At 38.1% G+C, this 24,507-nt stretch overlaps 1 protein-coding gene across 1 annotated transcript in view; it reads left to right on the top strand.

Annotated features, from left to right (window-relative positions):
• The window catches only part of dpyda.1 (dihydropyrimidine dehydrogenase a, tandem duplicate 1), a 154,578-nt gene that overhangs the window by 66,901 nt on the left and 63,170 nt on the right, over positions 1-24,507 (top strand). Inside the window, 4 exon segments of the mRNA XM_057322035.1 lie at positions 1,184-1,394; positions 10,325-10,509; positions 16,738-16,832; positions 16,834-16,918. Coding sequence (XP_057178018.1) covers positions 1,184-1,394; positions 10,325-10,509; positions 16,738-16,832; positions 16,834-16,918 — 576 coding nt within the window.

Raw genomic sequence — 24,507 nt, 5'->3', positions numbered from 1 at the left:
CAAAACTAAAAGCGTACAAACATAGACCTGAACGTTTGGCCGAAGCACTGCACGCTCAATCATTTTCATTGACATGAACAGAAACTAGGCAGGGGATTTTGTAGTTCCCAGCATGCTTTGCGTGGGATTGGATGGGGAGAGTAAATGTTGAATTTGGTGTTATTTTATGTGTTTTTGAGCTAGATGAAAAAAGGGAATGTTGTTAGTGTTTAATGTCCTGTTAGGTTGGGATTTAAAAGAGTTTCTTTTATGTTGGAGTTTTGGTTTGGTTACTATTGTGTTTAGGGTGAAAACTATGAGGAGTTTAAAATGTTTATTGTTGTCTGTCATAAATTGTTTTGCTTTAGAAGACACATTTCAATGACTTTTATGATGGAAGCATGTGCTTTAATATTTCGAGTCCCATATAAGAAAATAACATGATGGCATTTTAATATAAAAAATGTGAAGTCATATCTATGGTATGGCTTGTCCACACCGGGACGATAATCGCGTGCGTTTATCGTTGACGTTTAACGCCTCGTGACTAAACAAAGGGCGCTAATGTGAGTGTGCACACCGACGCGCAAAACGGCAGGCGTAAAAGCGTCATTTTTTTATAACGCCTCGGGCTGTTTTTTTTGGTTTGACGCGCTGCGTTAACAACTGGCCAACCAATGAGATTGTCGCTTTTTTCATGTGACTGGAGCTACTGAAGTTACAGTGAAACACGACTTTGTGGCGCTCAAGCACACATTCATCGACGAAGAGGAAGCAAGATGAATTCTTCTGCTGTGTGACAAGCAAGTGTCAGAAGTATACAGTTGCGCAGCACCACCTTGTGTACCGGGGTATTTCTGTTTTTCATTAAGTGTCATCTATGTCAGGGAGTGAATTTGCACGTTCACTCGGCTCATCGTCAGTGAAAATCGTTTGGGTATGAACGACGAAAAAATTCTCGAAAAACGCTGCCGGTGTGGACAGGCCTTAAGTGTAAATAACATGGAATATTTTTGCGAACCATTTAAAATCAAATTTTCTTGTTCCCTTTCTAAACCCTAGTAAAAAAGAAGTTACAGTTATACCTGCAACGCAGATGTACTGTATGCGGTTTGCATTTCCTTGATAGCTTTTGTGAGCTTACGTGACTCATATTCACTGGTCTAATGAACATCGGGTGCTGACACCTTTGTGATGTTCATAGATGGAGCTGGCCAAGGAAGAAAAGTGTGAATTCCTTCCCTTCAAGTCTCCACAGGAGGTGTTGCTGAAAGGGGGTTGAGTCCACAGAATGGAGTTCTGCCGTACAGAGCAACCCGAGACTGAACACTATGTGGAAGATGAGGAAGAGATCATTCGTCTGAAGGCCGACTATATCATCAGTCCTTTTGGTTCTCTGCTGAGTGACCCCAAAGGTGTGTTACTTATTACACACAAACACTGATTCAAAAACCCTTAAAATGAGATTCCTCTTACAGTGGATGTTACCATACGATCTAGTGAGCTGCCTACCTAGACAGTATTTGCATTGACATGGGTGCATTGGAAACTCAAAGGCTTATTCCAGAATTTTGCTGCCTTGGGAGATGTCTTCTTTGGTGAAAATATAAGGTAGTATCATGTGTCATTCATGAGGAAGGCAATCCCAGAAGGCATTGCGACAAGCAGAGTGAATACATTCTGACCCAGCTGTGTAAAATTTTGATTATAAATTTATTTGATTCATTACGAAGTATCCATAGACCACTTCTATAGTTTAAGGCTGGTCCAAAAGAACTTCCTGTTTCACTACACAAAATGCAACCAGCAGATTTATAACCAATTTAAAATGTTCAACAAATATCGTTAAGATTTAATTATATAAGATATCAAATAATCATAATATTAATGAATAAAAACTGAAATCGGAAGTGCTTCTGGACCAGTGTTTGCATCTTACAAAGTGGTCTATAGAGTTATAGATTTGTTTTATTAATATTTTGAATAAGCTTTTATTTTTATATTTTTAATTTTATGTTTCTTATTTGTGCAATTTTGTTACAGTATATGCTTTTGTCATTAAGTTTAGTTTAGTTTAGTTTATTGTTTAATTTATTTTTATTTCAGTTTTGGTTTTAGTTTAAGTTTGATTTATTTTTAGTAAATAATTTGAGTGTCTCATCTTAAATTATGGCAGTTTATTGATGAGGCTACATTTTTACATTTTCATTAGTTTTTTTCAAATAGTGTTTAGGCTTGTATTTTATTTGATTTCGGTTTCAGTTTTAGTAAACTATAATCCTGAAAATAACTAATACTGTTACTGTTTTCCTCATGTGTGTGCGCTTTGTAATTTTATGCTTATTACGGTCTCTTTCCGGTCTGTTTCAGTTAGGTGTGTTTGTTTAGTGGACAGTGAGGTAGCTCACTAGGTTTAAGAACAGAACCTGTAAACGTGTGATGATGAGCGGTGTTTGTTGTGGGTTTTGTTCATTATGCTCTGAGTAAACCCATCAGTGCTCTGAATGGCTGAGGCCCATGTTGTCTGTGTTGTTTCAGGGATTTATTCATTTGATTTAGTTTGAATTAGCTTGGCTGTCTTGCCGTTTTCTTCAATACGTAGGGAATATGGGTACATTTGAGTAAGTATCAAGTCTTCTGTTAATCGACTCTTGTATTACTGTACCTCCATATAAATGAATATGATAATAGGCCAAGGGCCAGATTTACTAAACAGGGCAAAATATCGCGAGAGTGCGATTTCCCAAATTTCTGCTGGTGATTTACTAATTTTTTTAGTAAATGTTTAGTAGATAAAAAAAACACAGGCACAATATCTCATCGCATAATGACCAACATAATCTAACAAGAGCAGCGCAAATTAGCGCTGGGATTAAGACGTGTTTTTTTGGGGCGTTAAATAAAGCGCAAAACGAGTGCAAACCTTAGTAAATCGCATTGCGTGATTCATTTGAAAAACCCCCCACCCATAAAGTTTGCGCCTTTTTGCTAATTTTCACTGTGTGTCTTTAGTAAATACTGAAATTAGTTTTTTTACGGCATTTGCGTACCGCAAACTGTTAGTAAATCTGGCCCCAAAATTAAAATATTTAAAAAATAATTCAAGTAAATTAACACATTACTATAAACTTTATTTTATAAGAAACATTGTATGACATCGTTTAATGGAGTTTATACCGAATGAAGAACTAATAAAATTGTCGTCACCTTAATTGGCAATTTCAATTTGTTGCAGCTATTTAATAAAAAAAAAATGCTTTGTTCATGTTTTTTTATGAATTAGCATCATTATGTTAAAAGGAAGAGCATTGACAGTTTGCCAATCATCTGTTTGGTAAAAAAACAGTCCGCTGAACCGCAATATAAACTTTAGCATCAAGTAAATGTCACTATACTTCATCTTTGTTTTAACAGCATTACTATTAGAGTGTTTTGTCTTGTTTCCACACAACACGGCAAGTGCAGACTGTTACAGTGTGGTTGTGATGCCGTTTGTCTTTGCTGTGAAGGCAGTTCAGTGATGAATGGCCTTGAATGAGTTTTCTGCTCGTACTGAATGGAAATCTTCTAAAAAAAAAGTTTGACTGGATTAGCATTGAGCTCAGCCCTGCAGGAGAGAGCGCCAGCTATTACTGCACGGTTACACCTCAAAATTATTCCTGGATGGTCTCGATGACGTGATTACCAGGTGAAAAGAGCTAGCATCTCGTACTGAGAGCTAGCAGGATGAGAGTTTCATCTTCATTTCAACTGTATAATTATACACACCTGAGAGATGTGTAGGAAATACATAGTTTATTTAGTCTGTTAAAGAGACAGTTTACCCAAAAATGAAATTTATTTGATCATTTACTTGTTACACGGCTCGTTAGTATGCTTGATTCTGATTGGCCATTTGCGACATTTGCAGGTTCGTTATTCCCAGATAACATCCTCTCAAAACTAACAACACACGGTAACCCGGATGCAGCAAATCAGGTTTTTTTTGACAAATTAAATATACATGTGTATTTTAATAACATATATGACCTTATATTTACAAATGATTAAACCAATTTTTTAAACCATTTTTTTACATCTTACCTTAAACGCTAAAGTAAATGGCTTTCCTCGCGGAAGGTCTGTATTCGATAAAAACTAGCTAATAAAATATTTCAAATTCACATGTCATGTCCAGTTTTTTCTCATGTGGTAAGTAGCCGTGCAATAAGCGGGATAATGAACAAGCAGCCGGCTGTTATCGCGAAATAAGCCCCTTCAGTGTGATACAAGACCCTCCGCTTCGCGTCGGGGCTTATTTCTGCGACAACAACCCGCTGCCTGTACTTATAATTATCCCTTATGTCATTCCAAACCTGTATGACTTACTTTCTTCTGCAGAACACAAAAGAAGATATTTTCAAGAACGTTGGTAACCAAACAACACTGGACCACATTGACTTCCATTGTATGGACATTTCTCAAAATATCTTCTTTTGTGTTTTACAAAAGAAAGAGTTATATACAGGATTTTTACAGCATGAAGGGAAAATACGAAATAATGCCAGATTTTTTATTTTTGTCTGAACTATCCAATTACTATACTTGCCTTTTAACGTGTTGTTCTGTAGTAGTCATGGTCAGATCCTTGTGATCACAGCATGTTTGTCGAGTAGCTAAGTAAATAGATTAACAATATAATCGTTACAGTTCAGTCATTTCATATCTGTAATCAGCACTCATAGTAATTATGGGTGGCTTTAGCATGCAACATGACTGAACGCTAACTTTTTTCCCGACGTGATTTTGAAGTCCACTAATTAGATCAGGTTGCTAAAGGGCAGACCTGCTATGATTTTCAATTAGAGTTGTATTAAAAAAACAAGGTGTAATGTCATGGAGAAAGCGTGGTGTCCAGTCCTGACTGGTGGTGACATGAAATCACGGTAATGAGTTTCATCCCACCGACGCTATGAGTTTACTCACTGATCTGTCTGCAGTTTGAGCACACATTGTGTAACGACTAAACACTGTTGGTTTTACTGCCATAGACAGTGGCGTAGCATCTGGGTATGCAGGTGCATATGTGCCCGGGGGATTGGGGGCCCGCATCCAAGTTTTATTCGTGGCCGTCTAATACTGTAGAAAATTACCAGATGACTGGTCTAGATGACTGTGAGTGGGTCCTCTCCCCCAGATATAAAACGTAGAGCGTAAAAATGACATCTCTTTGCCAGCAGCTTCAGTGGCGTACTGAGTAAGATGCTTGACAAGTATTTCTGATGCTATATATGAATCCAAGATCAAATCCGGCTTTTGCCGAACTACATTTTCACATCACAAATCAGATCATACTTTTGTGATTTGGTGACATCATGATGCAATAATACTGTTGGTTGCACCATTTCCTCTTTTTGAATAAATGTTACACTCTAAAAACTGTAAAAAAAATTAACTCAACCTTTAAAACACAATCAACACAAATATACATTAAAACAACACGTGTTAAAATTCTATAGACCGTTTCATCGGACGCACGTGCGCCTGACCCCAGTTAACTAACGGTTTGTTTGGCTAGTGTCAAAAAATATAACTATTTATATTTTATTTTATTTATGTTAATATTAATTTGTATTATTATTTTACTGTATAATAATTGTATTAAATACACGATTTGTTAAATGTTGTTGTATGTTCACTTTATTAAATAAACAATGTGTTGAATGGGTCCTGTATTTTTGACACATTTAAAGCGGCAACGAGTAACTTTTGCTTACTGTTGGCCCACGTGGTTGTTTAGCGGAATTGTCTGTATGCAGTGTCGTAAAAACTGTCGCAAAGATTTCCCGCTGGCAGCTCAATACACTTGAGTTTGTTTACTAAGCCGACGGACCCAGATACGTTGTTCAAACTATGTCCACCGATCAGGTAAAGTAGTCCGTGTTACCATATGTTCTTCGTATATCAGTACAAAGATTTTTGTATCGTTTCTCCATAATTATAAACTGTAATGTCAACAAAGAACGGTAAGTAAGCCTAGTTGTTTTTGCTTGCATAGTTCTCGTGTATGTAGCTCGCGTATGTAGCATTGTTTGCAAAGGGTGTCATTTGTATAATAAAATGAAATATTGACCACAAAATCATGTATCATGCAACAATGTCCATAGTAGCTTATACAGCATACATTGTCATAAGTTTATAAGGTTGTATCATAGCATCTTTGTATGAATAACCAATCAGACATAAAGTAAACTGGGGAAAACAGACATTTGTAACTACATTACAAAACATAAATAATAAGTAATTTTGTATGACAACATTAGCCTAATCAACGACTGAACTGTTCAACATTCCCGTGGTTTACTGGTCTGAACAAAATAATCTGCTACTTTTTACCACAACACGTTTAGTGTGGTTTTTTAGTCTTTATTTACAAGCACTACACACATTCATGACGAGACACGACAACATGCTAGCTATCGACACCGGCAACCATTTATTATCTCTCAGCTACCTTACGCTTATAAAGTGTGAACCGGTGTTGTGCCAATGACAGACTAATAACAAATACATTCAAAAGTACAGGACAGTAATAAAAAATTACAAATAACACTTACAAATCCAGGAGCTGGACCGCTAGGTCTGCATCCGTTTTGCAACCCGTTGCCTCTTGCTGCTCGCGCCACTGAGTGTAAGCCGTCCGATATTGATTCGTGACCGGCCTCGTGTCCGATCACTCTCTCGCTTTCTTTTCTTTGCTTCCTCTGACAAAACCCTCTTTGGTTTTTTGGCTGGCTCTGCCATGGTGATGTTTTCGATAGTTTCGTCTTACTGTTAGCTCTGCTGTTGGCCAACTTCTCCCAGGCTACGACTAAAACGTGACGTATGCCGTAAAGCAGGGGATAGGCGGGGCTTGTACCGGCCCGAACACCAAAGTTACAAGTGCAATTTCAGCCGATATGAGGCTGCTTTGGTAGTAACGGCAGTAAAATTCATCCAGTTAAAAGTTGTCCTACCACTAAAATAATTTTAGAGACATTATTTTAAGGTCAAAAAGTTACTCGTTGCCGCTTTAAAGAAACCGTATGGTACCATAGTAGAGCTTGTTTTACAATGACCGACCCGCTCGCAGCATCTGTGAAACATGTTAAACATCAGGAAAGGTCTAGGCAGCAGGAGAGGGTTATCATTATTAGCAATTGCTCTGCAAGGTTAATTAAAGCACACCAAATCACCTCTTAGCAGGAGAGGAAATAGTGCACTTGACCGTAAGCCAGCTACCGCAATTTCATAAAGAGATTTTTGGCAGGTTGTTTGATTTAATGTGTTGCTGTGTTTTCGTGGCTGTATTTTAGTTGAATAGAATCAGACTCTATGATTGCAATAATCGCAAATTTGGTTTATTGTTATGTTCGTTTACCTCTAGATTTCGAATATTACGGTTTGTGAGCAACCTCCATTCTGTCCTTATCGATTCCTTGGCTTAGTTTCGCAGAAAATGCTGAGGTATAGTGTGTTTTTTCTTCTTCGCTAGTCTGTGTTCTTTCATTTAGGAAATATGAATTACTTGCCCACTCAAGTATCTCATCCGATTGGTCTGGCCGCTGCCGTCTAGGGCTGGTACCAGAACAGCTGACATGGCTAAAAATGTTGGCCGGTAATCTTATGGTCCTGCCCACTGAAGCTAACACATGATTTGTTCCCCCGCCACACTCGGCTGTTTTTTCTTGAGTTTTTCATCTTTTGTTTGTGGGGGAGAGGGCTTGTGATGGAGTGTTTTGTATCTAGCTCCTGTCACTCCGGACAAGGCTCCGCCCCCACCCACCCGGTCGGACGAATATTCAAACATCAGCATTTTATTAATCATGCTCCATCAGTGGTAATAATGCAAGCCGCTTTCTTTAGACTATCAGATACAAACTAGGTTGGACTATATGCTGAACAGAATCTAACATTTGAGTTTGACACGGTGATGGGTTTGTATGGTGTGTGTTAGTCACCTGTGACTTAAATCAGATTTTGCTTAATGTGTATGTAAGATATTACTTAAGCCATTTACAGATATTTTTTACATTTTATATTAATACTTTTTTTTTTAGATTAATAGATTATATCGTTTTTAAATATAGTATTTATACATCTTACACATCTTGCTTGGATTCTATTTGTTATTATTGTACTTGTTATTAATATATTATTATAATAATAATATTGTATAATAATAATATTATGTTAATAAATATATAATTATATCATTATTGGCCTAAACTAACTTCTACAGCTTTTATTCTTAATATGTGATAATTTCAACATTTACTAATACAAATAAAATATAAAAATGACATGTTATATCTGTTGACATTGTTTATTTGTTGTGCATTAACCAATGAAAAAATTGCAAAATCTGCAGACTGGCACGGACTTTCTGCAACAAGTCCAGACTGAAAATCTGGGCAAAAGTCTTGTAGTGTATTTTAGCCTTAATGTTAGCAGAGATTTATAAATGCTATAAGAATATATTGATCATTTTATGTCTATACATTAATAATAATAAGAAGAATAAAGTAATAAAATATCCAAAAAATGTAAACAAAAAGTTTATACATTTGTAAGGATGACAGCTGAATAGATATGCTATTTGTTCTGTTTTCCACACAGTATTTACTTTTTTGTTTGTTTTTAAGAAGACGTGAAGAGTTACACATGTGCTCATTTCTGTTTTGTGTCATTGAAGGTGTGCTTGAGCATTATTGATGGGCCTGCCGGGTTTCATAAGACCAAACAGGTTGGGAAACACTGCTTTAATCAGGTTATACAATAATTAGTAATCAATAACAATTAATATTAATGATATCAATACTACTCTTTATTCATTATTTATAGTCCATTATACTGGCCAGGCTGATATTCAGCCGTTTTGAGATTATTGGCTCTGACCGATAAACATGACCGATGCCCACTGAACAATTAACATTTAGTGTTCAATTCCGTCTCGTGTTGCTTCCAAAATCCACCAGCGGCCTGTGTGTGTGTGTGTGTGTGTGTGTGTGTATTTGCCATCTAGTAGATAATAATGGACAGCAGAATTACAAGCTGGTCACATCTCGTGTCCTACTGTGTTGGTCCACAATCCCCCGTCCTCTCCTTCATCCAGTGTGGATTCTTCTGCTTAATGGACCCTTGCAATTTGCATCTGTCAGTGAGGAGAATACCCATGGGTTGTGTGTGTGTGTGTGTGTGTGTGTGTGTGTGTGTGCGTGTGTGTGTGTGTGTGTGTGGAGGAGAGAGAGAGTTGCTGCTTTACTTAAGAATGATCTCTGAGGGCTACGAGAGGCCTGACACACTCTGCTGCCTCTCCAGAGCAAACCTGGAGAGGAGAAAAACAACTTGCAGTTAGCGTTTACGTGTGTGTGTGTTGAAATATAAGTGAGGCTGTTGAAGAGATCCAGGCAATTGTGAAGAACTCCAGACATTAGAGGGAGATAAAGGGGAGCAAGGACGAGGGGGAAAAAAATCAGGAGAACAGCAACAGAGTCAAGTGTAAAGACGGTTTTTCTTGGAGAACATCACAAATCTCTTCTTAGCATCTCTTTTTTTCTTCTCTGTTTATTCACTGGCTTCAAAGTGAAAGTTTAGTTATGAAGAGCAAGAGGGAAAGTTCATTTATTGATATTTAAAAGATGTGTGTGTGGATATTTGGTGGTTTGAAGAAATTTGGTTTGATGTGAATTTCTGCATTTGTAGTTGCTTTTTTGTTAAACAAAAATCGTCCATTATGAACTCTTGAGTTCATAACTATTCTATCATTTGTGGTTTTCAGATGACCTCACCGCACAAATAAAACCTTTTTGCTCAATAAGGAGAGAGAGAGAGGGAGAGAGAGAGAGAGAGAGCTTCTTCCACACTGGTAATCCTAATAGCGTGTAATAAATCTTGGGCAAACTGTACGCAGCTCTGTATTTAGAAATTTCCTCGTTGATAAATGTAAGGCACGCTCCACGCTGAGCCAAGCGTGCCTTTAAAAGATGGATGGTGTATGTTCAAGATAGAGGAGGGCTGGTCATTTCTGAATGTAGATCAGTTTGACAGAGTAGCTTTCTGCTACTGCTACTAACAGTGAATGAAATGCATCACGGGACGTTACATTAACCTCGCAGAAACACCGAGAAACGCCAGTGGGGGAAAAGCTTGTGTCATTTGTCTTGTCATTGACTTCATATTATTTTCTCTGTGTTTTGCAGTCCGTCAGGTTTTTTGCTTTTGTCTCTGGTTTGGATTTTTCAGTTCTCTTTCCTCTCATGAATTCATTCTTTTCTTTATCTATTCCATCCCCTCTCTCTCTCTCTGTCTTTCTTTCTCTCTGTAGTGATCGAGGCCATGTCTCCCATCAGGTTAAGCAGATGGGGGCTTCCAGAGCTGGACCCTGAGAGCATGCAGACCAGTGAGCTGTGGGTGTTTTCTGGAGGTGATGTGGCAGGTCTGGCCAATACTACTGTAGGAGCAGTGAATGATGGGAAACGGGCCTCCTGGCACATGCACAAATACTTAAAGGTATTCTTTCTTTCTTTCTTTCTCTCTCAATTTCAATTTAAGTGTGCTTTATTGGCATGACAAAATGTGCATTCGTATGGCCAAAGCATTTGCAGCATACAAATAGTGCAAGTATGTAAACAAACGAAAATAAAGATAATTATAGTAATAAAATAAAATAAAATAAAGTGTGATGTATGTAGTGCAACTTAAAGTGGTTTATAATATATGTAAATATATAAAAACAAAAATAGAGTATAGTTTAAAAAGTGTTCTCTCCCTCTCTCTCTCTCTCTCTCTCGCTCTTTCTTTCTTTCTTTTGATTCTTGTTTTGCTCTCTTTCTTTCGCTTTTCATTTGCTTTTTTTTGCTATCTTTCTTTTGTTCTTTCATTTTGTTGCTACTTTCCTTCTTTTCTTTTTTGCGTTTTCTTTTGCTTTGTCCTTCATAATTTCTCTCTTTGTTTTGCTCTTTCTTTTTTGCCATTTTCTTTTTCACTCTTTCCTTTTTTTGCTTGGTCTTTCACCTGATGTTTTGCTATTTTTTTCACGCTTCTTTCTTTCTTTCTTTTTCTCTCTAACTCACTTTCCTACTGTCCTTTCTTACATTTTCCATTCTGCACAAGGAGTAAACTTGTTCTTTCTTTAATGTGACATCATCCATAACAATTATAAATCAATGGTAAAAAGGCCATTCATAACACGTTAAGATGAATTATAGCGTGTCACACCGCAGGAAATTCATCCCTGTCTAGAGATGACACATCAAATGTATTTTCAAGATTCGCAGGCACCCACCCGTGTTTTTTCCTCGACACATCCACATTTGAAAACAGTTGCTTTTGTACTGACTAGACCGAAACAGATGTTGCCCTGATTATGTCCCATGTTAAGATCACAAAACCCAATGGAAAAGGAGGATTTGGAGTGCTGATTAATTATGTAGATGAGAGCATTACATGCGCTCCACAAATAGTGAGCTGTGACACCCCTGGATACAAAAGCCTCTCAATATGAGTATGTTTATGAGTAATCAGAGCACAATAATGAATACATTAGCATTATAGCGGGCGGTAGGACAACGGACTTCCCGTGGCTGTATGTTGCAGTGCTGCTCACCAGGGCCGCACAGCGAGACCGTCGTTCCGCACCGGATTATTTCGTAAATCTCACCTCTGAGGCACCAGCCATGTGAGCTTGTTCGGCTTAATTAGTTTGCCACCAGCAAAGTAACTGTAGAGAGTTGAAGATGGAGGTTAGGAGGAGAGAGAGAGTACTTAGCATTGTCCCGTTAGCTGAGCTCCATCAAGCTGGGTTCCTGAGAGGGACTTACAGGGCCCCCTGCCTATCAAACACATAGGAGGAGGCGAAGACCCTACCGAGAAATCATTGCCCGTGCCTGCTGCTAAACCTAATAAAGCAGTGTACCAACAAAATCATCAAAACCAAGACTGAAATGAAGATGTGTTATAAAGATAAACCATACAGGCATTAGAGCCGGTAATGGTGGTGCATTGCAACTAAATCAAAATTGAAGTAGTTATAGTAAAAAGTGGCCATTATTAATATTGCATGATATGTTGCATACATGATGCCTAAATTCGTGCAGATTTTCACCTTGTGGATGAATAAATGGACAAAAATTTCCCATAGATTTACAGTACATTAAGGGAGGAATATTCGTATCAAGGGAACAGATATTGCATTCCCTGTTGAAAAAGCAGCATATGCTGGTTTGGTATGTTTTGTTGGTGGTTTTGCTGGTTTTTGCTGGTTTAAGCTGTCCAAACCAGCATCAAAACATACCTAACCCAGCATATGCTGTTTTTTTCAACATGGTTAACGTTTATGCATTTTCTTGATGCTTTTATCCAAAGTTTTTCTGTATTTTTGTATGCTCATTTGAAATTGAAGCCATAATAGGCAATTTTCACAATGACGTCAGTTAACTTCCGTCCTTACCGCAAAGCGGTGTATGCTTACTGTAGTTCCGGTTAGCTATTGCACCAGAGATTTCTCAGGAAAATGCAGACACATGTTCGACAACAACAACTCCTAAACAAACTCTTGAAAGTTAACATTTTTCATGTTCGTGTAATGTCGTGTTCTTTTGATAACTTTGTTGATCATTTCTAATTCGCCATTCTGTAAAAGCTAAAGCTAAAAGTAGGCTAAAGCTAGCAGCAACAAGAAAAATGTGCATTGATACCGGCCTGGGCTGTATCAATATATCTAGCACTATTTTAGCATACTTTTTACATTAAGGTATAACCACTCACCTTTTCAAATGCCAGTAGCCAGGTTTCCATTACAGATTTGCGCAAAATTTAAGCGATGTTTTCTAAATGTCGATTAAAACAATATCGCGGAACGACTGCATTTCCATTAAATGATGTTATGCGATTAAAGTGTATTTTGATTCTTCTTGCGATAAGTCAATACTGGTCATACTTCTTTGTACGTTTTATGGCAGGTTGCAAACAAACTTTAGTGCATTTTGCCACCTACTGTGATGAAAGAGTGAAGAGAAATGTCTATATTTCCTTATAGATTTTCACATTACCTCACTGTTCCTAATAAATCTCCACACTGCACTCACTCGTTTTCCTGCATTTGAGCCATCATATAAGATATTACGTAATGTGAATTCCTTACATCCTATCTTTCCAAATGTTCTGCCAAAACATACCGCAAATGGTCACGTAATGTTTTTATACGCCACGTGACTTGTAAATACAAAAAAAGTGTTTCCATTGCAGTTTTGCGAAATATGCGAAATATGAAAAACACCTCATACAAGCGTGAAAACTTTTTTGCGATACATGGCAGTCTTTGCGAAATTGACGTGTTTTAATTGGGCGTATTTTCAATGCGCTATGTCAATTTGAGCATTTTGAAGCGTAATGGAAACCTGGCTAATGTTTACGAGATATTGAAGGATAATCAAACGCTTTTCCAATCCCATATGCTAATATTATTCATAAGTGCTCATTGCTTTCTCCGTGTCCATCTCTCAACAGCAGCCCACTCATTAACACTCTTGGAACAGTTACCAGGAGGATACTATTGCAGTGTTCCCAGTGTCTCTTGTTCCTCTAATAACATTACAGTGTGATCTTCTTCAAGTCACATTTCATGAGCCTTATTATGATAATTTTTTTATATAAGTATACAATTAACATTAGTGTTGCAAACTGTGAATATGGAGTAAATAGAAGTGCTATGTAAATTTTAAGTTCATTATGTATGTGTGGTTAATTGCAATGTTTTTAAAAAAATAATTTTTAGATTTTGCATGAAGATAAAGTTATTACATTTGCTTTGTTATTAATGCGATAAATATTGAGAATCATTATGTACATAATCTTTTTGTTAAACATTAAAAACTTTAATTCTACACTGATCAAAATGTTTACATTAAAACAAGAACCTTTTTTAAAAACCTTTTTATCTCCAGCATGAACTATTGACATTCTGCATCAAGTTTTACAACTGAAGACATCCATGTAGATGGTATGATAGAAGTGATCCAGCCTCTATTGCACCGAGTTGATAATCTCTTCGTCCTTTAAGGTTCTCGCAACTGTTAAAGAAGACTGTGTGTATCTGTAATGAAGAAAGGACGTTACATTAACAATGGATATATCTATGATGACTTACTGTATCTTACAAACTAGATTCCAGAGCTGGAGTCTGTGGTCTGTACTAACTTAATCAAGAATATTGCCTTTCTATCACTTACGAAAAGTATTCAGTTTTGTTACAGTAAGAGTGTAACAACCATTTTGGCAGTTTGGTTTGTATAACCAGAGTTTTACACAAATACCATGGTTAAAACTATAGTTACTGTATCAAAACCATGGTAAATATGTGGTTACCATACATAATTAATCTTTATATATATAGTTAATCTTCATTAGAGATTTGCACATGAGCAAATTAACAGCAAAATAACTTCTACTACCACCATTATCCTAGCACCTTTGCTAACGCAAAAAAGACCAAAATGCTTACCTTGTAACCAAACAGGTACTGCTAAATGAAGAATGTGAAGCCATTGTCAAGTTTAGATTGTGTCGTGAGGAAAATGTAACCGCCGCACCATCACTAATAAGACATAATGTGACAACTCCCACAGAGAAGTAGCGCTGCCGGAAGTTAGCGCACACTGCTTTGCGGCAGAACGGAAGATTTGTGACGTCATGTGAAAAGAGCCTATGCTTTACCTATCAGCTGTATTATAAGGAGAAACATTTTGATATTATCTTATAAGCTGCCGCACACTTGACAAGTCATTTAAGGTATATTAAGGAATATTAGGTTTTGATGAATCACACAATTTGTCCAGGGGCATTATGAAGTAAATAGTGAATTCTTGTCTTTTAGGTTTTTTTTAGGTTTTATGCTGTCTTTAACTTTTTAACATTATGCAGAACCACATGCTTCATTACACCAAAAGGATGAGGCCACAGCAAATTTATTACATTTTTTAAAAATTTAATTTATTAAAATTAAATACAAACGAAATGGCCCTAGACATTGATGTGTCTGATTGTGTTCTGAGTCAGACATTTCTGCTTTCTCAAGATGTTCGACCTGAATATGAGGGAATCTAAATCTAAATCTAGGGGTTAATCGTCTGTCCGTTTTTGTGGCTGGAGCAAAGCGGAGATAACTGTTTATTTGCTGATAAAATTACAATGTGTAGAATGGGCCAACAGATTGCGTTGTTGTTTTTTGCAGTAATGGACCACAGCTGAGGGAATGAATGGACTCATTTGCAGAGAGGTTGCGAGACTAATGTAAGAACAGGTCTCAAATGAGCTCAACGGCATCTTGGATTTGCATCCCTCACCGGGTCTCTCCTGAGGACCGTAAGGTGGCTTTGATGGACTCATTCTTGGCCATTCAATATTACTCTCTCTCTCATCTAGTGGCGAGGTTGCAAATTGCAACCAACAGCTCACTCCACCCCTCCCTTTTGAAGCACTACGGTGGCTGACACAGAACTAAAATGTCTTCATGCTTTCGCTTCTTTGCCGAAGGAGATATTACATATTAACGAAACACGCCCTGTTTGTCCGTTTAAGGCTAATGTAGAAACAACATGGCGAATTCTACGTAAGGGGACCCGCGGTGTATGTAGGGTGACCACCCGTCCCGGTTTTTATGAGCTAAAAGGTAGTAAAAAATATATAAAATCGTTTTCATTCTGTTATTAGTTTCATGCTACCTTTTAGTGGTGTCTCACATTGTCCCACAAACGTATTACCTCTCCCACATTTGTTTTTTTTGGGTGGTGGTCACCCTAGGTGTATGTAGATAGAAATAGCTCATTCTCAGGTAATAAATAAATAAGGTCTTTATACACATCCGAAGGATATCATATTGCATTTCTGCCGATAGATCCTCCAAAAAACTACACATCGGACTTTTAAGTTTTAGGTGACCATGGCAACAACATTGCTATAGCATCATTAAAGATGAACTATTTTATGTGATAATATAGTGTGAAGACGGAATATTAAGGTACATTTTCATCCATCTAAAATTTACAAGTGGTGGAAAAAGACATTTTCTTTCGTTTCATTTTAATGTCAATGACAGAATTCTTTTAATGCATATATGTATAACAACAATGTACAAACAAACCAGACAGTTGTTAGTGTATTTTCCACAGGGCCAAAAGTGCCCATAGTTGAAAAAAAACACTCCTCATCTGCCAACGATCTATCTGCTGTACAAACGGTTTGACAACTGCAGCACATCCGTCAGGGCCCCAGCGGGTTCGAGCGCGTCCCTCTGCGTCAGTTGTTTTTACTCTGGTGTTTCTCTCTCTGTCGAGGTCTCTCTGTGGAGGATGTGGGCTGTCATGTTCCTGCACTCGTTCTCTCTTCACTTGACACCCTCTTGTTCATTATGCGGCTGTGACATCACCACAAGGGCAATCATACGTGTTTGATAAACGTGAGGCTCATTAGTGAGATAGCTGATGTATGACTGCTATTTGCCGCTTTTGGGCCGTGATGTGGAGAGATAAACAATGCGGCAGGGTTTCGAACAAACACGCCCGCTATCTCTCGACAATCTGCAGCGCCATTGTTGCCCTAAATGCTCCGTGTGCGGCGGGCCGCGTAGGAAGGGTAACCTTCGTTGAGAGGGAACGTGAGGGATTGAAGGCTTTGTGTGTTTGAATGCAGTAAATCTCTTGCTGTTGATGAAGTCTTAACACACTTGATGCGGTTTTGCAGGCCATCTCAGGGCAGAAGGTCAGCGACCCGCCCCGGCTGCCTCTCTTCTACTCAACCATAGACATGGTGGACATCAGTGTAGAGATGTCCCATTTGGCCCACCACCAGCGCCGCCATGATACGACGAGCCTTTGAGCAGGGATGGGGATTCGCCCTCACCAAAACCTTCTCGCTGGACAAGGTAATGATTGGATTTGGCATCACACAAAACCCACATAACGTTTTAGATTTTTTATTATTATTTTGGGCTGTTTTTTATTATTTTATATATCAGAATAATACCAGAAATGTGCTCTTAATGTGCATTTAAGTAAATCTTGTTGACTTGAGGTTGTCTTTAAGGTAGACATAAAGTAGTAGCCAAACGTAATGTCCAGAGGGGGGGGCATATTTGTACAAAATTTGCTTTTAATGCCCCCTCAAGGTAAAATGTAATCATCAAAATATAAGATGTATGGTACAAAATGGTACTTTTAAGGAATTGGACAAAATTATTTGGCAAAACTTTTCAGTAAACAAAATTTCAGTAACCACACCCCCACAAATCTACGTCAGTTGGTGGTATGATTTGACTAAGACCGCCCAAATGTATACGCAAGTTAGGTGGGCGTACCTGTCAGTACAATTGCTTTGGAACCTGATGTTCCAAATATGGTAAGAGGCGTTACATTTACGTCACACGCTTGCAGTATTCGACCAATAACTACGCACTGGTTAACACAATGTGGTTGGTTAGTGCCAATCACAGCACACCTCGCTTTTCAGAGCCATGAGCTTTGTTAAAAATCAGCGCGTTTCAGAGAGGCGGGGCAAAGAGGAGATACAAACATGCACGGTATGTGAAAAATACAGCGTTTTTTAACATTAATTTGTGTATACACATTGCATTACATCTAAAACGAACCATAATATTAGTTTCAGCCGTGTCATATGACCCCTTTAAGTTTTTACCAAGCCTGCTTTCATTTTTTGCAAAGTTGAGCTTTAGTTTACAGTCCAAGTTCAATTACGCAACACGAATAAAGTTTTTGATACATGTTTAATAATATATTGGAATAAAAAGCGAAGTCAATTTTCCAAAGATGGACATCACTTTTGCCCACGAGTATAGGAGGTCTCTTCTGAATCTGGAAGATTAAGAGATTTCATTGAGAAATGTCTGAGAAGCAGGAGATTGAAACCAAAGTCTCCCCTTGCTCTCCTTTTACCTGTCGAGGAGACTCGATTGAGATATTAAAGAGCTCTCAATGCATAATTATTTTCCCACCAAACTCTTGGATAACAATTATAGTACGTTCCATTAACTCTAGATTTAATTAAAGAACAGTGAGCTGATGAATTTGTTGAAAGAAAGGTGAGAGGCTGCTGTGACAGATGTTATTCTCACCTCATCTTTATTCTCTGCTTAAAGCACATTATAAATTGTTATGATTATGAACGTTGTCACGGGGGCTGAAACGAACATGTGTTCAAAATAGCTTGAATGTTCTGTGCTGTTGCATTTATATGTGGAATGAAACTTCATTTGCAGTTCACATATGCTGTTTATACTTGAAACATTATCTCATTTTAGCAATGTTAATATTAGAAATAAGAACATATGTTTGTTCGGTGCTGCGTGCCGTCCACTCATTAGCAGATTTTAAGCGAAAATATATAAATGCTTAAATCAAAATTGTGAAAGACATCGCTATAGTAACGCAGAAGAGTTCCATATGCTACATACAGGAGGCGGGAGAGATCGAACGTTGAGTAAAATTGTATATTCCGCCCCACGTACGTACCTCGGCACCCGGACGATTTCAGAGAGTGCTGGACAGCATGTGATTTGTTTAAATGATGTTCCTTTGGCTCTCATGTGTGTGTGAGTGATGTATGCGTTCTTGTTTAATAGACGCCTGTCACTGCTTCCATTTCTGCGTTTATAAACTGCACAACGGCCCCTTGGAAAGGTCAGCTTTTATTTTAAGAGAAAAATGGTGAAGCGCCGGGTGTAAGAGCGAGAAACGTTACAATGGAAACTCTCCGTTTTGATTAGCCGCAAATTGTTGTTTGGTGTGGGTACCATCTGGACATTTGCTTAAAATCACGTTATCTTCCCACACAGGAACCTTTATGCTCCACAGCACCAGGAAGTGGACGGCCGGCGGGTCGCGTGTTGCGCCTCGGGAGTTGTTTCCGCTAACTTCCTAGACGGAGTAGATTTGCGCGGCGCTCGAACGCCAACCCCTGCCCTCGTCTCATCCGATTCCCGCTTTACTCTTGACATTTGTAGATGCCAGATTGGGCTGTAATATACTGTTGCATCTATTGCCCGCCAGCATATGCCGAAATACCACCTGATATCTCAGTAAACAGAAATCATATTATTCTTTATTGTGTGCTCAGTGGGAGAGATTGTAAAGGGGGTTTTCTTTGGGGAGAAAAGAGATAAAGAAGTTCTTAATGTCAATATGAATGAACAACCGCTACGCCACTATCGCCGCCTTAAACACGGGGGATTTCTCTTTTTTTAATATCCTGTGCTTTTTTCCCGGGCCGCCCCCATCACAACATTACCATGCCGTGCTATTGATAGAATTTGAGATGCTTGCCGGATTGTCTACGAATATGAGAATCTTCACGCTTCTGAGTTTTGTGGAAGGGAGCGGTTGTGCTCAGAATCGCTAATTAGCTTGCTAGCGCCCCAGCGCCGGTGGAGAACTGCCTAACAAAGCCAGTGTGCCTGAGCTCGGTGCCCGTTAATTAGGACTAATAAACTGTACAGCGTAGGAAAATGTGTTGTTTTTTATGGACTCCATTTTCCGTGAAACCAGTGTTTAAAAAGTGGGTGAAGAAAACATTTTTAAGAATTGATGTTTTTTATGCATCACAGTTACACTTTCTGTTTACTGTTTGTGTATTGACAAAGAGTTGCGTCACACATATTAACTAAAAAATATATAGGCTACATTCCCTAGTAAAAAAACAATTAATTTAAAATACATTTATTTCATACTAGGTATAGTTTAAATGTATTAAGATATTTAGTGACATGATTTACTGATATAAAATTATAATTAAACTTTATTTGGAGTACTATTTATACACAATGCACATTTCTTCATATTAAGCCTGTGTTTCAATAAAAATGTGTTCTAATGTCTCTTTTGATAGGGATTTTATGATTTTTCAATCAAATCAATCTTTCAATGCAAGATTTTTAATGTGCACCTGAAGCATACTTGCAATAGTTCCATTTTATCACAATCAAATACACTTAAATGTACCTTTGTTGAACTTCAGCACTATTTCTGCACAATTCAAGTATATTAAGTACAAAATTAGTTGTTCCAATTTAGCAGACTTTAAGTATACCAATTTAGTATACCATAAATACAATTGCAGTGTATTTTTATTAAGTACATAAGATGTAAATGGATTTTCAGTATACTTAGCATGAATTAAATGTATTTCAAATACATTTTAGTATATTTATTTTTTCACTAGGGTTGAATACTTTCGAAGTCACTTTAGATAAGAGTGTCTTTTGATTTTGGGTTTATGTTGTCTTTAAAATTTTAAAGGGATAGTTCATCCAAAAATTAAAAATCTGTCATCATTTACTCACCCTCAGGTTGTTTCAAACCTGTATACATTTCTTTGTTCCAATGAACACAGAGATAGATATTTGGAAGAATGTTTTCAGTTCTGGGACATCATCCACTTCCATAGCAGGAAAAAAACGCAATGAGATATTTTGAAGAATTTAGGAAAACAAAGAGTTCTCGGGCACCTTTGACTACTATTTAATTCTTCCTACTATGGTAGTCAATGATGTCCCGAAACTGAAAATTACTAACATTCTTCCAAATATCTTTCTCTGTGTTCATCGGAACAAAGTAATTTATACAGGTATGAAATTACATAAGAGTGAGTAAATGATGACAGAATTTTCATTTTGGGTGAACTATCCCTTTAACATAGCCAATACATGAATGTAATGTAATGTGAAATGTACTTAACCTGTACATATCACATTGATACTTTTAGCCTATTTTTGTTTAAGTTTAAGTTCTTTCAAAAAGAAAGAACTGTTTAAAGAAGATCTCCAGAGTCCAATTAGCTCTTTGACTGGTCAACCCTGGTTAAATCACACCTGTAATTGGAGGTAACCTGAGGGGACGGTTCACCCAAAAATAAGAATTCTGTCATCATTTATCCACCCTCATGTCATTCCAAATGTGTATAACTTTCTTCTGTAGAACACAAAAGTAGATATTTTAATTTTTATATCTATACAATGGAATGCAATGGTGTTTGGTTACCGACGTCTTCAAAATATCTTCTTTAGTGTTCTGCAGAAGAAAGAAAGTCATAATGTTTGTAATGATGTGAATTTTTATTTTTGGGTGAACTGTTTCTATCTTGTGCTATACCACTTGATCTTGTTTTAATGTACTTCACACACACGTTTTTTCAACACTTTTAACCCGTATAAATAAGAAATGATTGCCGCTGACCTGCGAGTCTTCCACCCACCACGGAAAGCTCTCAAACTATTTAACTTTCTTCCGAAACTTTCTCCGCACATCAGTCTTTTCTTGAACGTGGCCTCTCACCTCGGCGTGGGAGGATTTACTGGGCAAATTTGAATGAACTAAATATGACGACGTATTGAAACCATGTGGTGTGTTAGCACGTCTCAACTTTTCGACCGCAGTTAAAACAAAAGATGTCGTACAGGGAGGGTTCGCGCAAACACGCATACACGGGCGCCGCGTCTCAGATCAAGGTTTATAATTTAATGAGAAATGTTGGATGAAGCTCCATGGTAACACAGATAAAGTGTGATGTGTCCCGTCACCCTGCGCACACTTTTGTCACTTCATCTCTTTGCATCTTCTGCTTGGCTTTGTGTGTCTTTCTGCTAATTAGCCAGCGGGTTTAATTGACTGCAGCGTTTTATCAAGAACAGAAAGGTTAGAGGTCGCGGACCTCACGCAGGTGCACTCACACACCCTCTCATGATGCCAGTGTTTAATAGGTAGCTTGTGACGTGTAACTTTGTGTAAATGAACGTTTCGTGTGCAAAAGGGGTTGCAGGTCTCAGGGCGGGATAATGAGAGATTTTGTTGTTTTCTTTTCTCTTCTCATCGCATCTCACCCTGTTGAAAAAACCAGCAAATGTGGGTTAGGTACATTTTGATGCTGGTTTGCTGGTTTGTGCTGGTTTATGCTGGTCATGTGCTGGTTTAAGCTCGTCATGCGCTGGTCCTTACATGTGCTGACCAGCTTAAACCAGCACATGACCATCTTAAACCAGCACAAACCAGCAAACCAGCATCAAAACATACCTAACCCACATACAGTATGCTGGTTTTTTCAACAGGGCAGTCAGTCTTCTGTGAAATGCACTCGAGTTACTTTATGCATTTGTTTATTTTCTGATATGGCCCGGTTGCATTTGTCGTTTTGTGTACTTGGGTCTTTTACACATTTACTTCCAGGTGTTTTTATTATTTAACATTTAAATGTTTTTTAAAATGTTTTTCTGTGATAATTGGCGGTGGAGGGTTTGGGTGGGCTGTTCTGAATGGTCTTTGTAATGCATCAATTTATTGGCTTTTCAGTTGAGCTTTAAGCACACTGTTCCAGAAATCTAAAATCCATTTCCAAACATTTTAGGCAACAGCTATGACGTGAAATGCCTGTTCATCATGTTACTCCACATTTCCTATAGCAGGTCTTTATTCATCGGACGATAATGGCCCGAAGTTAACTTCTGGTCTGTATTTGTTTATCGGTCTGGCTAGTGGCTAATAATATAACTATTTATATTATTTAATTTATATTAATATGGATTTATATCAATATTTTATTGTATAATAATTGTATTAAATAAACAAGTTGTTGGATGGGTCGTGCAACTGTCGCATTTAAGTATAGCCAAGTAATGGTTCTTCTACTGGCAACCCAAAATAATACTTTTATCTTGCTAGCTAATGTCATTTACTTGTTATTTCTCTTGCGTGTCATCAGAATAAATCAGGGACTTTATTTTTGCGGATGTGTACCGGAAGTTAACTTTGGGCCACAAAAGCGTTTATGCGCAGTAACGTTTGTTTATGTATGTCATTTTTACGAAGTTATCGTTACTTTTAATAGCAATATTAGATTTGAGACCATGTTAACACTTTTGGTTAAACAGGATATTCAATGGAAAACATGAGATAAGACTTTCTTTTTTACGGTGAACTGTTTGGATTGTGAAGGTGGTCTCTAAATGACAGGTTGTTGCAGGGGAGGGGTTTGAAAAATTGAAGAGTGCTGAAAGTTATTTTGGAGGCGGAGCAAGTTTACATTTTGGTAAAGGATTATATGTTTTACCTCGAGTCATAGAGTCAGACTCATTGAGTCAAAGTAGGGTACTGTGTATTAATAAAGTGTATGGTGAATTTAGGTTTTGTTAAAAAATACATTTATAAAGAGACAAACATATGGATTACAGGGTATATTTTTGCATGATTAAATCATCAATGTTCGTTCAAAGGTGTTAAATGAAAAAGCTAAATTTTCTTTCAACTGCAAGTAAAGCAAAACTGTTTCTAGATTTTTCTGAGCGCTCGCTGTAGCTGAAGATTGGCACTACCCAGCATGCACTGTATTCAGCCTCATTTCCATTTCACACCAGCAGGAGAGAATTCTGGGATGGGGCCCCCTGAGAGTATTTGGAAGTGACACTTCTAGCTCTGTGACAGAGTTAAAGCAGAGAGATGGACAGCTGCTGCTGCTGGCCTGCTGCAGAGAGAGAGAGAGAGAGAGAGAGCTTGCACAACTCTATTCAATGTCCCATCCATCGAACATAATTAATGGTGTTTGCTAAGGCAAGTATAACTTTTTCGATTGCTTATACTTTTAGGTAAGAGGTTTGTTTACTCTCCATCCTCAAGTCAAGGCACGGTTTGTGCTTGAGACACGAATGATACCTGTTGAGGAGATGTGAGCTGTTACTTCTCCGAGTGATATGACTTGAAATTTTCGCTTAGGAAATGAGTGAAAAAAATCTCTTAATCTTACATTGTAGAAGTGACCGGAGTCATATATGGGGGAATATCACTGTCTTGAGCCACACAGCAACCAACCTTAGCAACCAGATACCTACAGTAATTTCCTTGCAACCACCCAGAACACTGTAGCATCACGGTGGTCTAACCTAAATTGAGTCCCTGGCTTTGTTGTCATCCCTGATGCTCTGCTTGACGTGGCGAGGCGTGGAGCTAAAGTGGCTGTTGACGCGATCTTTTTGACCGAGAACTCGCTCATGATTGCTTTGCAAAACTTATCGTTATTGTCCTCACGGCCTCCACTTAATCACGGACGGTCTCGCGTCCGTCCCTCTTGGAAAACGTCCCAAGGAAACGCTCGTAATGCAGAGCAGCGGGGACAGAACGTTCCCGCGTCACTCGCACCTCCCGCTTAACTAACACCCGCCTCATCAGTCGTGATTATTACACCATGTGTGCGTGCGGTTGGCGCACCTTAGAAAAGGGGTGGAGAAAATAAACAACTTTGGGTGCTTTCGATGGCGGAATCAGCATTGGAAATGTGGTTCTGTCAAAGCAGTTACTAAGATCGGAGAGGTGTTGACTAATTGCCTGCTAATTACACAGTAAATTGTCTAATTAAGCTGATGGTTAATTAGAGTAAGCTTGCACAGCAAGTCTTGTGGAAGTCTCTCTCTCTCTCTTTCCTATTTTTTATTAACAGAGAGAAAGCGGAAGAGTGTGT

This window comes from Triplophysa rosa, linkage group LG23 (genome assembly GCF_024868665.1).
Source record: "Triplophysa rosa linkage group LG23, Trosa_1v2, whole genome shotgun sequence".
Lineage (NCBI taxonomy): Eukaryota > Metazoa > Chordata > Actinopteri > Cypriniformes > Nemacheilidae > Triplophysa > Triplophysa rosa.
The sequence above is the reverse complement of the archived record's forward strand: the minus strand, read 5'-3'. Positions and strand labels throughout refer to the sequence as shown.